This window comes from Sycon ciliatum, chromosome 8, assembly GCF_964019385.1.
Source record: "Sycon ciliatum chromosome 8, ocSycCili1.1, whole genome shotgun sequence".
NCBI lineage: Eukaryota > Metazoa > Porifera > Calcarea > Leucosolenida > Sycettidae > Sycon > Sycon ciliatum.
Genome location: NC_088650.1, coordinates 18,350,342 through 18,366,870, shown reverse-complemented (window position 1 = coordinate 18,366,870; position 16,529 = coordinate 18,350,342). Strand labels below are relative to the sequence as shown.

Sequence of the window (16,529 nt, the reverse complement as noted above, 5' to 3'; positions counted from 1 at the left end):
TTTTTTTTAAATCATGGAGAGCCGGCCATGGAGGAGACTAGACGTACGCGAAGTGAATATCAAACTGAGACGAAAAGGAGTTTTCCTTTTACCTGTATGTCATAGGCTCTGGCCATAGCATCTCTATAGCGATACTGAAGTAAACACTGATCCATTGATACATTTGGACCTGGATGAAGGAGTGGCTATACAGTCAACTTCGCTAATAACGACTGCGGATATAACGACAATTCGCGAATAACGACCGAATTTCCATGCCCAGAGCAAAGTCCCATCTAACTGTATACATTTAACTTCGGATATAACGACTATCTGAATAACGACAATTCGCGTATAGCGACATGCTTTTAGTGCCCCGTGGTCATATTCACTGCTTGAATAACGACTTTCTGGGCTTTAGTTTTGACAGCTATTTCAAGTACAGTCAGACCTCGCTTAACCGCACACATCCGTTTTCCAAAAAAATATCCGGATAGGCGAGGGAACCGGATAACCGAACACCGTTTATGTTGGATGCATCACGTATGCTGTAAATATGTAACCAGCTTTTTTCTTCCGGATGGCGAGGGATCCGGATAAACGAGGACCGGATAAGCGAGGTCTGACTGTACCTGTCAGTCAAGTACAATACCTGTCATGCAGAAGTACCAGAACCTAGGCTATGGTGCACTGGTGATGGATATTATCAAGAGTACATAACCCCCCCCAGAGTGTGCAACGCCTGATCCAGCTCTGCATAGAGTCTTGACTCTTGGTCGAGCGGAATCGGATCTTTGCGTCATACTACCGTACACATCTGAGGGGAACCCGGGGAGTCGCGGGTACTCTTGGATCAAAAACAATGGTGCCCTGCCTCGAGACCGGCCTTGCGCTGGTGTGAAGTGTACGCATGACATCAGAAGATCCGATTCCGCTCGACCAACACCCTATGCAGAGCTGGATCGGCGTTGCACACTCTTGATATTATTGCACACATGCAAGAAAATGCAGCCAAGGGGGGGGGGGGCTTTTTCTTCCTTTTTTATGTTGGCTTCAAAATTGTTGGATTTACCAGCACACCTATATGTATACAATGTACATGTAGTTGTACATGATTGTACAGTAATCATCATACATGTACATGTCCCTGGCCCTGTAGATGGCTCAAAAAGGCATATTTTTCAATTGATTTCCCTTGCATATTGAATTTTTAGTTCCTTTCAACTGCAATATGAAAATAAAGTACACATTGACATAGAGCAAGAAAAGAGCTTCATTTTGATATGCATATCATACTATACAAAATATGGGTTCACATACATTCAAATGGGACTTCGGTTATAAGGACACTTCGCGAATAAGGACACTTTTCTGATGCCCCGCCGAATGTCGTTATTGGCGAAGTTGACTGTACATAGAACAGCTTGTTCCAAAAAAAAAGGCCTTAACGGCCTAATAAAAAGGACCTAAACTAAAGGAACGTCTCCAATAATAGCACGGGGCGGAGGTACATTGAAAATCTTAATAAGCTATGCTTTCTAGAGTCTTTGCATTATAGAAGGCAACACATCTCTCTTGTCCTTCTGAGTACGTTAATGTCTATCCCCACTACTTATCTAATTTTGGTATACATATCAAAACCAGTGCACGACGTCCCAATAAGCTGATATTGACAAACCATGGACAACGCTGTTCAAATCTCTTTTTCCATAAATGTGACAGCACCCTCTGGAATTGTCTGCCCCCTAAGATCACCTCCTTAACCAGTTTAAGCGAATTTGCAAGAGCCGCACAAACCGTTTTACGAGCATTGGTTTCACTGCAGTGGAATCCCGTTGAATATGTAGCGTCACATCATATTCTTTAGAAGCTTATCTCTGGCACATTTTTCATCATTTACATGTTTTATCCCAGTTCTGCAAGCTTACAATCATATGCTCAAGCGCAGAGCTCTGCCCTAGACTATGTCTTTTTTCTCTTTCTTTGCTCACCTATTAAACATGATAAAGGACCGTGCTTATATTTAGATAATACCGGGTAGATTATTATTCATCCGATATCCCTACGCAAGAAGTACGTAGGTCGTTATTAAGGGTGCGCGGATTATTCTCGGAATAATTTGGGAATACTATCGTTGAGAAAATTTTGGGAATTTTAGGGGAATTCTATCGGTCTTTTGCCAGATCCATTGACCTTCAGAAGAGTTTTGGGGGAATTCTGTCAATTTTGACCTGCCAGGGGCCAGAGAACAGAGAACAAGCGCGCATCCGTGGACGCAGCCTGAGTAGATCATAGTACTGCTGTGTACAGTCATGTAGATCTAGTACAATCATGTACAGGTAGACTCCCTCTAATTCGAATACGGTATAATTCGAACATTCCGTGTAATTCGAACTTTTTCGTCGTACCGATCTTCTGCAAGTCACTTCAGATCAAGTCAAAATCGAATGCATAATTCGAAGTACGAAAAGTGCGCCGGTTGGATAATTCGAACCCAGTCTTCGTACAGAAGAGCTGTTTACGGTACATTGGCTATGTCCTTTGAACGCTTATTTCGAAGTGAGATTGAGTTGCTATCCTTGTAATTCGAAGTTCATTCTTTTCTCCTTCTCTAGCCAAGAGTAGCTAAAAAATCGATCGATGGTCCGCTGCAGGATCGACTATAGCGTTCAAGAAACCCACCTTCTCTCGAAATTTCTTTCAAGCCCGTGCGAGGCAAATTGCAAAGGTTTGATTGAAGACGACATCTTCCAGGTGGCTGACTCTCTTCGCGGATCTCGATGGCCTTTCTTGCCGCGCCAGCTCGTGCGCGGAGATGTTGGCGCGCAAAAGCACTATTGTCGTAAATATTGTCTATGCCTATGCTCCACTTCCGTTCTTCAGAACGACGTGCTGCTGTCCGACGGCCTTTCATGACGCGGATTAGGCAGCGCAGTTCTTTTCCGTTGAAACTGTTTCAGGAAAGCTGCAGTGACTGACAACTTCTTCACTAGAAAATGAAGATGTCAAAATGATTTTGTGTCGATCCAGTGTTTTGATGATCCGTTTTACACGACCGGTACGACCACCTATGTTTCGTTGATGCAAATAAAAATGTGCAAAAAATATTCAGCATGCGATTTCAAGCATTTTGACATACATATCAGTGCATGGCCCCCCCCCCCCCCCCCCCGGGGCTGCATTTGGATAATTAGAAGTTCTGGATAATTCGAAGTTAGGGCCTGGCAATTTGAGGTTCGAATTAAAGGGAGTCTACCTGTACATGTACTGATGTATACATGTAGTGCAGGGAGTCGTAAAATACCGTATATATTTTATATATTTTTACGACTCCCTGATGTATAAGTTAAAGGGGAAGTTAAGGCAAAAATTAAAATTTCACCAGTTGTAGTCTTCGGGGTGCTGAGTCGAATGGTCGTGGTCCGAGGAAGCTGAGACGCTCCCTTCCTACTTGAATCCCAATCGAACTCGCGCACTTCCACCGAAACTGGGTGACTGCGCCCTACTAGATGGGGATTTGTATGCAAAATGTCACTAAAAGCGCCATTTCGTTCTTATAAAAGCACGGATGACCGCGATTGGCCCATATGTTGTAGTCTTTTGGACGCTGCGTCGACTGGTTTTGGTCCGAAAAGGCTGCGATGCAGCGTTCCTCCTTTATTCCCAATCGAACATGGTTGAACAAGCGGTCACGTGCTCCTGCGTACGCCAGTCACCTGGTCACCGTGCCTGCAGGGTACAACTTACTAGCCTGTTTGACCTTTTTTGGGTGCAGTCCTGTCACTCGAGTTGAACTCGAGTTGAACCTTGGTGTGAAAGTTGTCGCCTGCTGGCGTGGTGACCAGGTGATCTGGGCACCCAGGAGCAAGTGACCGCTTCTTCAACCATGTTCGATTGGGAATAAAGGAGGAACGCTGCATCGCAGCCTTTTCGGACCAAAACCAGTCGACTCAGCGTCCAAAAGAGTACAACATATGGGCCAATCGCGGTCATCCGTGCTTTTATAAGAACGAAATGGCGCTTTTAGTGACATTTTGCATACAAATCCCCATCTAGTAGGGCGCAGTCACCCAGTTTCGGTGGAAGTGCGCGAGTTCGATTGGGATTCAAGTAGGAAGGGAGCGTCTCAGCTTTCTCGGACCAAGACCATTCGACTCAGCACCCCGAAGACTACAACTGGTGAAATTTTAATTTTTGCCTTAACTTCCCCTTTAAGACTACAACGTAGTGTAGATCCTGCATGCAGTGATCACGTGCCTGACCGTCCATTTTGCATACTAAAGAGCATGCGCAAGGCACGGTTCGTGCTGGGTTTTTTTTTTTGGGGGGGGAATTCTGGAGAATTTTTTCGATGTTTTGGGAGAATACTTTCGAAGTTCCGCGGGAAATGCCCGAAAGCATAATAATAATATCGGGCCGCGGGTGCGTGCGAGCATAATATTATCCGCGCACCCCTACAAACATAGTCGTTATCATAAAAAATAATACATGTAATACAGTACCAAGCTACCCAGTACCTACAGTCCATTTCAAAACTATAGACGCGTACCTAGGCAAAACCCGTTATGCCAGCATCTATACCACATAAAATCTGTGATCACTTTGTGCATAAATTTTTCCAAATTGGGCGTCTGTTATCCAATCCTTTAGAAACTACATGAGAGTAATTGTGGAGCGATCCTGAGCAATATTCCGAAAACTATTCTCAAAAAGTTCCAGCCAAATTTGAAATATTTCAAAAACCCTACGCGTCTATAGTTTTGAAATGCACTGTAGCGCCTGCAAAAGACGCAGCCAGCCTACAAAAATACAAATCAGGCAAGCGGCATTGATCGAGAAATTAATTAATTTATGAGCCTGCTCGGCGCCGGCGGCGCAAATAGGGAGCCTAGCCTAGCCCTGTAGTGACTGCTGTACTGTATCCACGAAAACACGTTACAAACCTTTTGCAAGAAGCTTGTCCTAGTATAGTACTGATAATTGGCTCCAGACTCCCCGTGCATTCACTGCCGCATACTGTGAGAGTGAGTACGAGTACGCCACGGTTTATCGATCGCTGTAGCTGCAGCTGGGCGAAGCAAGCAGCAAGCATTATTTTCATAGTGCTGAACTTCACTTCATCAGCATCCCGCGATTGCACAGGTGAGAGTGGAGAAAGCATTGCACGCTTTCTCATTGATATCCGCACCTTTGCCTAGGAGAGACTCGTGTCCTTGGCGTGCTGCTGCTGTTGTTGGCTTAGCTGTGAAGCGTGAAGGGCTCTGAGTATCCGGATATCTTTGATCCCTGCGTCGATAGGGCATACTGCACTGATGCACCACGAATCCACTAATGGCACTATGTTCTGCTTACAAAAATAAATAAAAATGGAATAGTGCCTAGTGGCAAGTACATGTAGTCCACAAATCATGTAAATGTACAATGATCCGAGTGTCACCATAGTTACAAGTCAGTGAAATCACCGGAAGCCCTCGGTTCTGTCCAGTGTCCTGTGTTCAGTGTTGCAAGAGGTCCTCGGTGTATGCCACGCTATCGCCGTTCTCGACCGGATCACATTAGTCCCAGTAGCCGGGTTCTGCTGTACTGGTACGTGAAACGTAGAGAGCAGGTGTCTGGGTCAGAGTCTACGGCTTTGCGTGTTTTGCTGTCCCTGCGGGAATTTGCGGAAAAAACTCCCGAAAACTTGCGCAAGAAATTGCGGCAGAAAACAACAAAAAATGCGACGAAAAGTGCGGAATGATGCAGAACTTGCGAGGAATTCGCGGAATTATTTGCAGAAAATTGCGGATTTGGGCCAAATCACGCAATTTTTGTATCGTATATCTACTCGGGAGTAGTACGAGTCGTACTGTGCAAATAACCCACAGGATCATGGAAAGCACTGCGTGAAAAGTGCAGAAAAATGTGGGATATGGTGCAGAAAACAACGACAAATGTGGGAAATCGCGAATTTTGCTGAAAATCGCGGGTTTGGGCCAAAATCGCGAAATTTGTTGCATCCGTGGAATCGCGATTTCCTGGAGGGACAGGTTTTGGGTCCAGATTTCTACTCATAGATGAGGTTCTCTATGTTGTGGCACATGCAAAGAAAATGCGTGCGGATCTGCTGGATATTACTATCATCATTCAAATGCAGGCAGAAAACTGCCAAATTTGGAAGGGAAAATTCCCAGTACACTTTGCGCGTGATTTCTTTACCCAAACGTATATGTACGTAGAGCAGAACAAGTTTCCTTTACGTTCCGGGAACGCAAAGAGTGTTCCCGGGATTCTTCGTGCCGCGTTCCCGCAACGCTGAGCAGAACATCACTCATGACACTCAGATATCTCAATACAGGTCTGCTCTCGATATAACAACTCTCACTTGTACATAAACCTCGCTAGCCGAAACAGCATCACTTCCATACAAATTTTGTTCTACACAACATAATCCTACATATTAACATAAACCTCGACATAACACACGCTACGGCGCGGTCCCCGACGTGCGCACTCTCGATACAACGTAAATTCATGTGCACGATACGATCAAGCGGTAGCTGTAGCTAGCCAGTTTAGTCCTATTGTGCATATATTCTGCGGCATTGATGGTATCTGATGTCGATGGTAGTACAGTGTGTATATGTTTCCACGTTTTAACCCGCCTTGTAATACCCTTCATTTTGAGGTACATCTTGTATTTTACACACGGTTTTCTACATAACATAACTCTCGATATAACATAATTTTTGCGTGGTCCCAGAGATTACGTTATATGGAGAGTAGACCTGTATCAAGTTTGTATATGAACTGATGAGCGCAATGGAAGAACCGGCAGATTCCCGGCATTCGTGACGAGCAAAGCTCGGAGTGCATGGATTCACTAGTCAAGCACGAGTGCGAATGTTTTGCCCGCACTTTTCTGACATGCTCATAGTGAGCCAAAAAATGTCATTCGCCACTCTTTCTACACTTTTCCTTTACTAGTCATGATCAGGGTTCTAGCCAAAGGAGAGTACGGGGGGGGGGGGGGGGGGGGGGGGGGGGCAACATACGTAATAAGCACTGGTAATACTGTGCAGAGTGTGTTGGTGTGAATCCTGGAGTCGTTCACCGTTGTGTACAATCATATACTTTGGGCCGAGTTTTGCAACTACCGTGGACGGATCCAAAACCATATCACCAGAACTTGATGCGCAGACTCCACCAATGCCTGGAAATTCAGCACCGCAGCCTACCTCGTCACCCGTCTCCACTGTGTCGCTTCCGTTCCTGTTCATCTCAAGGCGGTTGGTGCCATACCCAGTGTGTTTGTTTTCAATTGTCCCCGGCTTGCGCCGCTTGCTGGACACTTCTGATGACTATTTCTTAGCAGTGGATGGATTGATTTCTGTTTTCAATTGTCCCCGACTTGCGCTAGTTGATGACCATTCCTTGGCAGTGGATGATGGATTGATTTCTGTTTTCAATTGTCCCCGACTTGCGCTAGTTGATGACGATTCCTTGACAGTGGATGATGGTAGTAGTAGGTTTTTCATTTTGACCCGACCCGCCAATATCTTTTCTATAAAATAGCATTATTCAGCTAAACCCCTTCATTCAACAACTGCTTCTCCTCTGATGAGTTCCCCGTTATTATCTCTATGGAACGAAACAAGACTTGTCAGGAGTACTACTACTTGCTTTCGTGGAGTGTGGCTGGTGAACTGTTCGTGCTGTGATCTGCAAGCGTCGTATGGTCTCGTCGGGTCAAAATGAAAAACCTACTACTACTGTATTTGACGGACCTATTGAAGATGGCACAAAGAATTAGTGGATGATGGATTGATTTCTGTTTTCAATTGTCCCCGACTTGCGCTAGTTGATGACGATTCCTTGACAGTGCATGATGGATTGATTTCTGTTTTCAATTGTCCCCGACTTGCGCTAGTTGATGACCATTCCTTGACAGTGGATGATGGATTGATATGCTGCGTGGCATTCCTCGCGGTAACATCATCAAGTTGTTGTTTGATGTGGCTGCTGCTGCTATGTTGATCGTTTAGCACCTGGATGATTCTTTGGTGGGCTTCCCGTGCGTACTCGTGTGACACATGCACATCATGGAATGGTATGTATTGTCGGATACGCGCATCCAGATGTTGAAGAGCGTTTGTCTAAGCACCCTGAATGCCATGCTGTGATTCAATATTCAGGTGATGGTTTTTCTTCTTCTTGATTTTGTCACTTGCACACAGTGCTAGATTATTTTTAAATGCTTTAGAAGCTGTCTGAAGAGCTTTTCCAAGGACGGGGCGCCGTGCCCGCCAGCGGTGCTCACTCCAAGATTGTGGTGAACATGTCAAAATGCGCTTGAAAAGTGTATACGAAGTGTGATAGGTTCGTCTCCACTAGTGTTTGGAGCGATTCTGATGCTTGGTCTTTTTCGCCTAAGCTGATCGCGAGGAGCATGGCGCTTGTTCTAGTCTTGAGTCTTATTTATTTTTTTTGTCTCTGAGAACACTATCATAAGACACATTGTCAGTGGCATTTGAGCCTCCAGATGTGATAAGTAGTGTGCGGTGTTGCAAAACACGCACTTGAAAGTTGAGTGCACTGTGGTGAGAGATGTAAATGCAGTTGGCCATACCACCATAACTCTGTGTTGGGTGAATATTTTTGACTTTGGGTTTTTAGCACAGTGATCTGCTGATGACATCAATGTCTTGGTACAGATAGCTTAGAATGTTGAAAAGGACATAAATAAGCCTCCTTTTTGGATCTGGAGGCTTATTTAAATTTTGTTGTCGCATCACACTTGAACAGGTCAACAGTACGAGTATTGTGCCACACTCATCTTTGAAATCAGTTGATATCACTAAATGTGTAATGTGAGTAGAATGTAATGATACTGAGAAGAATGATACACTTCAGGCCCTTGAAACTCTTGAAAGGTTTCTTCTTCTCGGTATCATTGCATTCTTGTCTCCGAGGAAACTGTTGAGTAGAATGTTGTTGAGTTTGTTTGTGTGTGTGTGCTGTTTTGTATTGTTTCCCAGAGGACGGTATTGTGAGCAGCCAGCGTACAGTGACTACACATTGTCATTCAGTGGAGCATAGGATCAAGTATTTGTGTAAACTAGTGTCACCCAGGCAAGTTACCAACACATCATGTTTGCTTCAAAGTTGCGTAGTCTGAGGACTGTGAGTAACTTTCTTCAGCATGGCTATGGTATGAGCTCACTGGTCCGGTCTAGACGACTTGCAGCTAACACGTTTGCACTGGCTCCCAATGCGACGACGCTTTGCTCCCCGCAACCCGTGAGATGCCACTCAGATAGGTCAGTGCGTCAGGATACCACTGTATGGGATGCCATTTTGGCTATTGATAGGCTCTTCACTGCTATGATCACTGCACACACGTTTCAACCTAGCGACCTGACTTCACAAGTTTCTCTGATTCAACGTCACCTTAACGACATATATCGTGTACAGAATCTCAAGACCATCCTCCGGGCTTGTGCTAGGGTTACCGAGGAGGACAGCGCAGTGACTCATCTAGTTGTAGCTGTACTGGATCACGCAGCTAGTTTACCTACAGATCTATGGCGGGATAGCAAGAATCAAGGTGAGCTGAGGTGGATGCTGTACTGGGCGTCACGATGCCGATGTACAACATCTGAGTTCAGGCAGCTGCTACAGGACCGGCTTGATGTTCAGTATGTTAGTGAATGTAGAGATATTGGCCAGTATGCTTATGCACTGTTTTCGTTGAACATTGCTGATCCTTCGCTAGCCATGGACTTGATGAGTCGCTATTCAGCCATACAGAGTACAGGTGATCCCAAGTATCGTCATGCTCAAGTGTTCAGCCTACTTCTCTACTGTACACTGTGTGGTGTAGAGTGCAGTGCCTTGCTGAAGCTGATCAGTGTTGATCAACTCATACAGAGTAAGTGTGTTTTCAGAGTGCTTACCGACTGTCACATGGTATACTGGTGGAAGAGGTGGACCACACAACGGGAGCAAGGCTTGATTGAGTGATTGATCGTCGAAACATTAAAATAACGTTATATCAGTATCAATCAGTTAGGTCTTGCTTCTGTTGTGTGGTCCGCCTTTCCACCAGTGCATTTTCTGAATTCCTTACCTGGACCTGATACTAGAAAAAGGAGAAGTGAGTGTGGTACATGTACTCATATGTCACACTTACACATTGGCCGGTGTTCCCACTGCGCCATGAGGTATTGCGATAGAAAATAAAATAAGCAAATCGCTTCAGTTGTGGATTCTAGGTGCTTTTCGTTTACAAAAAAAATACGGTCATCCCTCGCCGCTCTTGAATCGACTAGTAACGAGAAAGTCCACCAAAAAGAGCAGTTGATACATGTATGACCTCTAAACCCTGTCGTGTGTTTCTGGCTTAACCCCGGAAAGTCCACACAGTCCACGGATGTAACAGTTTTCACCACGATACATTCGTTCACGATGTTGAATGATTTCCTTCCAACCCTGACTTGAGTCACCTTATTTACTATTTTGAATGCGATAGCCGGGATGTTGGTAGGACCTCTCAACAGCTGGCCGAACGTATCAAGCAGCACATTGCCCCTTGATTGCTGTATTTTTCAATCTGTCGTTCTGTTTTCTATCTGTGTGCTGTTTCTTGTTAGAGTACGGTGCCCATCATCTTCAGCAGCTTATTTTGCTCGACACACTACTAGTTAAAAACAAGCAACGGCAACAAATCATGGACCGGTGCTCAGAGTCGTTCAGAAAAGAAGGTTGGAGTCCAAACAAGGGTCGAATGTATGATATGCTGTCATGCTTCATTGGTCCAGAACACACCACTGGCGTCTCTCTGGTTGATGGCGTGGCCGTTCAGGCATTGTGCATTGTCAACCGAGATAGTAAGCCAGTGGAGACTTCCAAGTATCCAGGCGATGTTTTCAATGGTGTATCAGTAGATATGGCTGCAGCTACACGTCATGGTTTCAGTGTTGTGGCCTGCCTGGGTGTCGGGGATACACGACTCCTACGTCATCCGGCTATGTCATCCAATGGACATCGCGCACTTCTCGCTTCAGCTCTGAAGTCGCAAGGATGCTTCATCATCCCAGTGAGTAGCAAATAATACATGTTGTGTGTTGTTGGTAGTGACTATAATGTATATGTAGATCAGGAGGCCGCATTCCACGCTGACGTGTCCATTTGTTTGTACTTACCCCTGCCTACTCGTCATGGTCAGTGTCCTGTCTGTATGTTGGGATGAAACTGGACTGAATTTGTTGAAGGTATACGTTATCAAGCAGGATGCTCCACTGCTTGAAGAGTGCTTACGGCAGAGCTTTTATGCTACCGTAAGACGGACTGGGTGTTGAAAGTACATCCTCAGGAAACAAAAAACTTCGTGACTTTTTTTACATGACTTAAATCTTTTCACGGAGTCACTGTGTTCAAACACTTCAGCACATTCAATCGACACATCTACAATATCTACAGGATCGATTAATGGGAGTAGAGTCTCAGTCTGGGTCGCCATCGCTCGACTCATCACGGCTCAAACCGTTCCAAGTGGCAGGTCGATCAACGCAATGTCGTATGTCGCGGAGAAGCTTCTCCGCGTACCTGATCATCTTCGCTGTTACCTGAATGCCTTCTCCAACATCTCTGCGGAGACCAAGGTGGCGCTGCAGCGCTGGTACTCAATACCTCCTCCGATCTCGCTCGAGCATGCCCCGGAACAACAAACACAGGCAAAGCCGAACATTTCAAATTTCCTCCGAGGGATATCATAGTCGTACCAGCACTTCCAGACTGCCCCGATCAGATCTCGCCTGTTCTCCTTTGCAACCAAGGACACATCGTCGAGGCTGCTGGAAAAGGCGAGATCATCCACGTTGAGGTCTGGGCTCTGCAGTGGCGGAATGACACATCTATTTTGAACTTGTTCATCTTGCTCTGCTGCGCGAAGTGACGATTGTCACATCTCTGCGTTTTGAAGTTTTGACATCTTGCCGACCTATTCGCATGGCGACAGGCGTTTCGGGGATGGCGAAGATTTCAAAACGCTAGCTATTCATTTTCCACTCTTCTTGCTCCTGGGTGCCATTGCCCTGCTCTGTCAAGTTCTGAACTAAAAAATAGCAACGACGAGCAGTGTGCGCAGTGCTTTTCTTCGCATTGCGCCTAATGGACGAAAAATGAAAAACATGTTCGCTTTGCTTTGTTTGCACCGTCGACACCCTTGCTCTGCGCAGTCTGCCGGCTCTCCAGGATATGAATCATGCTTTCCTACGATTCCAAAATGTCATGTCAGTGTTTCAGGCTGACAGAACGAAAGAGAAAGAGAGAAATAGCAGCGAAAAGTAGTGAAAAGTCAGGATGTTTTTGTTTCCGGAGGAAGTACATATAAATTATATGATCGAGAGTTCTTTGGGAGTAACTTAGTTGCTCTCAATCATAATCATGATAATGTACATTCACTACCTTCAGTCCCTTTTCAAGTTTTCATTCTCTACCCCAGAAAGCACATCATGAAGAGCATGCGGTGGTGTACATACACACAGGCTCAAGTACATGTAGGTCTGAGGGACACTGAACTCATTTACTTCTCACATACTTCTCACAGTTTGTCTTGAAAGTGCTACGTCACAGCCAGGCCAGAGCCATGGTAACGCTGACTTTTGGATCCACTTGGACCCAGTTTTTGAATGGATCCGGACAGGTTTGGATGGCTCTCCCAGGGTGACGCGTCTGCCGGTAGTAGCAAACCTGGACTGTCTCGATAGTGGACCCACTCCTTGTACAGAAAGATCTCACCTGCATGCGACACAAGCGCCTCCCCATCACACAGTACCTTCACTATGGGCAGAGTGGGTCAAATTTGATCCAGAAGTTGTTATTTATCGTTATTTGTTGACTTGTGACATCATCACTTTCAAGCCCTATAGGGCTTGAAAGTGATGACGTCAAAAACGGCCAGGGAGTAGTAAGTTGACATCAGATTTCTATTTTGGATCCACTCTAAGGTGTGACTTTGCTATTGCCTCAGTATGTGGGTGCATAGCAACCCACTCATGTCGTATGCTGGGGTGACTTTTACTTCGCCACCAGTTGTAACCCCGTCCCCAGTAGCCAAATCAGTCAATTTCACTGGTTACATCACCTTGCTGTGAGTAAGACGGCTTGAAATGTGCTTGGATCCATACAAAAACTGGATCCAAGTGGATCCAGTTTTTGCATTTTTGAAATTGTTGCTATGCTGTGACGTAGCACTTTCAAGCCCTATTGAGATGTTACACATAACAGTTGACAGTTATCACCAAGATATTGTGAAGCTCACTAAGAAAGTGGTGGACGTCACGCAACTGCATCATAAGAAAAGGGGGGTTATCAACTGACAACCACTCTATTCAGTTGCTATTCACAATCTGCAGCATGTCGATTGTCGAAGTATCATTTCTATCTGTTTTATTAAGATTTTGAATGTGAAAGTTTCCGTGAAGGTGCCTCTAGACATATAGATTACAATGAGCTCAAAATCTCAGTTCCTCAAATTTGGAGCTTATCGCCTTTTGTGTTATCATAGACACTTCATGTATTCATGCTATTCATATAATGATTGTCTGTGTACGCAGGTAATACTCGAGCATGGAGCTGCACGTACACAGAATAGCGGCAAGGTCGTCAACGATCTGATGATCAATTATCCTAGTCACATCAAGGTCTTCAGAGATCTTCTGGCTCCCAATCAGTCTATGCATTGGTAAGCCTACTTGTAGTCTGGATCTTTTGCTTGCGCTCTCTTCTCAATGGATATACCGTTTTATCTCTAATATAAGCACGGTCCTTTATTTTTTCAATGTACCTTCGCCCCGTGCTTTTACAGGAGACGTTCCTTTATTGGAGACTGTTCCATTATTATTTCAACCTCATTTCAGGGGCATGTTGCCATGCCAAATTCATGTCAGACACACACACGTTTCAGGGTTTTTTCGCCGGTACAAATAATGAATTTACACAGTGTGCTTATAATGGAGACTGAATTCCGCCCCAAGGTGTTCTATTATTGGAGACGTGCTATTATCGGAGACTGTGCTTATATTAGAGATAATACGGTAGGAACCCTTTTGTTGAGGGTGTTTCAGTAACACAGGATTTTGAATTGTGTTGTTTGGATGTACATGTACCGTATACCCGGCTGTTGTATGCATGGAAACACCCTTCACACACCTCGTTTTGTTCACGTACCTCATCTGATGATGGCTCCTGGACGAAAATTGATTGACATTTTGACGGGTTTGCAGCGAAGAAACCATTTGTGTCTGTGTCGGTGTAGGGTTTATCAATGCTAAGTTATGAAGTGGCTGCTGTGGAGCTTGCACACCTTGAGAGACATCAGAGCTATAGTCAAAAAAACTATTTGATTATAATTTAAAATATTTCTCTACCAGTTGGTGCGCGTTCGGGCTACCGTAAAAGTCCGTAAATAAGTACGTATTTACTTTCGAATTTAGTGACCACACCCGTACTAACTTTCGGGCGGGTACTGACTTTCGGGCACGAACTAACTTTCGGACCTGACTTGTGTGTAGTGGAGAAGTCATTTTCATGTCGATGTACATGCTACGTGCTGCATGTGCGCACCGTACCGGTACTTATTTCGGGCAGTATGTTTATCGGGTTTGACTTGACTTCAACAGACAGGGCCAAAAGAATGAAGGGGGTATTTCTTTCGGGCAGGTACTTATTTACGGACTTTTACGGTATTTCTGCTGTAAGCACTGCACTTCTTTTACTACCGCTGCTATGGGAACGTGAGTGCAGCACCGTGAGTTAAATGTGCTCAATCTTTCTTCTGCCGTTCTGTGTCCCTGTCCTCTGTTGTCCTTTAGATGCCGTTCTGGCAAGTCTGGTACTGCACACAAATGCACCAATATTGGCTTTTAAGTTCTAACAGAACCTCCCTGAAGTGGATGCCGTGAAGCAAAAAGACAATGCGGTGCACACTACGAAGTTACCTTCTGCTCTGAGCGGACAAGGACCTCACCAGCGAAGTGGAAGCCGAATGCTATGCGAAGTGGACATGTAATCATGATGGCATGTGCTGACTGTTTGATGTTGCACCCCTGTATCCTCCTGTCCCCACAGACTGCGGTGGTGGTCAGACTATGCACAGCGATGTTGAACGAACCAGTGATTGGACCCAGGAGCAATTGTTACTTTCCCAGATTGGCCCGGTAGAGCTGAAATCCAAGCTGTCTTGGCATTCGTTTTAGCTGATAGCGGCCCGAGTCATCATTGGTTCTTTGACTTTGAACAGAGATTTCCTTTTCTTGCTTGAGTCCTGCAAAGCAGGGCAATCAGTCATTCTGCCCTGTATACTATCCAGGCCAGCATATACGATGATATACAGCTGGTCAACTAACCCCTGTGTGGCAGGAACAGTTGATATTTGTCTGCACATGGCTTCTGGCTTGCTGTTCATGACTCGCTTGAGGAAACAAACGTGTGCATGTAGGTGCTCGCTGTTAAACCGTACACGTGCAGCTCGGTAGCCGCAAGCGAGTCAAACTGGCCTGTGCTTCATTGTCTGTGGTTTTTGCTCTGTGGTTTTTTGCTCTCTCTTTCTCTCTCTCTCTCTCTCTCTCTCTCTCTCTCTCTCTCTCTCTCTCTCTAGCTCTCTCTCTCTCTCTCTCTCTCTCTCTCAAATGTAACTTCCTCTCTCTCTCACTCTCTCTCTCTCTCTTTCTCTCTCTCTGTGTCTCTCTCCACCATGCTATGTTATGAATATGTTGGACCATTAAACTGGGTGTCGACGGCATTATACCAGTAATCATTTCATATACCGTGACATGGCTGCATCTGCTATTTGACTTGTCATACTTCTTATCTGATTATCTTTGAGGCCGTGTTTGCGCCTTTACCTCAGCAGTCCACGGTACAACACCGATATGAATAGACAGTAGATCGAGTAGAAGTAGCTCACGGCACAGACATATTTCTCGGCATAACCGTAGTCAGGGGCGTAGGAAGGTATTTTAGTGTGGATACGTTCAGTCATCTGAAGTACAATTTACTCGTCGGGGAGACCGGGGGTGCCTGAGCTGACCATTTTGAAAATTTAGAACCCAGATCAGTGTATTTTATTGATTCACGGGGTACCTGGGGCAAAAAGTGGTACGGTCAATACCGTAGTGACCGTACCGTTTCAGACGCCCCTGGTCTATTAGCAACATGTCTCCCTGTCAACTTACATGCACATAATATGAGGTAGTAGTCAAGTATGCTATCCATCTGACCGCTTAGGAATCAGTGACATTTACACCTTGGAGTTTTAAAACATCACAGTGACACCGCTGTTTTTCTTTTGGGTTTACATAATTATTTTTGTCCTTTTCTGGTTTTCTGGGTTTGCACTAGCACTGACCGCGTACCGGTAGTTGTAGATCTACAACTTACAAGTCGTGTACACTGATTATGTTACAATAATAGGGTGTGCCAGTTACCCGTCACTGCACTGAGGCAGTGGATCTTCGAGCCTGCGTCTAGTCTGCATGCATGGTCTGTGACATGACATGACCGACGGT

At 45.2% G+C, this 16,529-nt stretch overlaps 1 protein-coding gene across 4 annotated transcripts; it reads left to right on the top strand.

Moving 5' to 3' along the window:
• The first annotated feature begins 4,849 nt into the window (after positions 1–4,849).
• On the top strand, positions 4,850–15,870 carry LOC135823988 (uncharacterized). Of its 4 annotated transcripts, none has more exons than XM_065336876.1 (6): positions 4,850–5,121; positions 8,004–8,068; positions 8,997–9,889; positions 10,611–11,056; positions 13,578–13,705; positions 14,835–15,870. In XM_065336876.1, coding segments are annotated over exons 3-6 (1,356 nt in total). In that variant the 5' UTR covers positions 4,850–5,121; positions 8,004–8,068; positions 8,997–9,108; the 3' UTR covers positions 14,836–15,870. The 4 variants fall into 4 exon arrangements, with proteins under 4 accessions (XP_065192948.1, XP_065192949.1, XP_065192950.1 ...); XM_065336877.1 differs by lacking the exon at positions 8,004–8,068 and adding an exon at positions 5,465–5,565; XM_065336878.1 differs by lacking the exon at positions 8,004–8,068 and having other exon boundaries at positions 8,997–9,565.
• Positions 15,871–16,529: the final 659 nt, after the last annotated feature.

Excerpts from the sequence above, each read along its gene's own strand:
- LOC135823988 (XM_065336874.1), top strand. The coding sequence starts at position 9,109 with ATGTTTGCTTCAAAGTTGCGTAGTCTGAGGACTGTGAGTAACTTTCTT. Across the intron at positions 9,890-10,610 it reads TGTTGATCAACTCATACAGA|AGTACGGTGCCCATCATCTT; the intron begins GTAAGTGTGTTT and ends GTTTCTTGTTAG. Across the intron at positions 11,057-13,577 it reads AAGGATGCTTCATCATCCCA|GTAATACTCGAGCATGGAGC; the intron begins GTGAGTAGCAAA and ends CTGTGTACGCAG.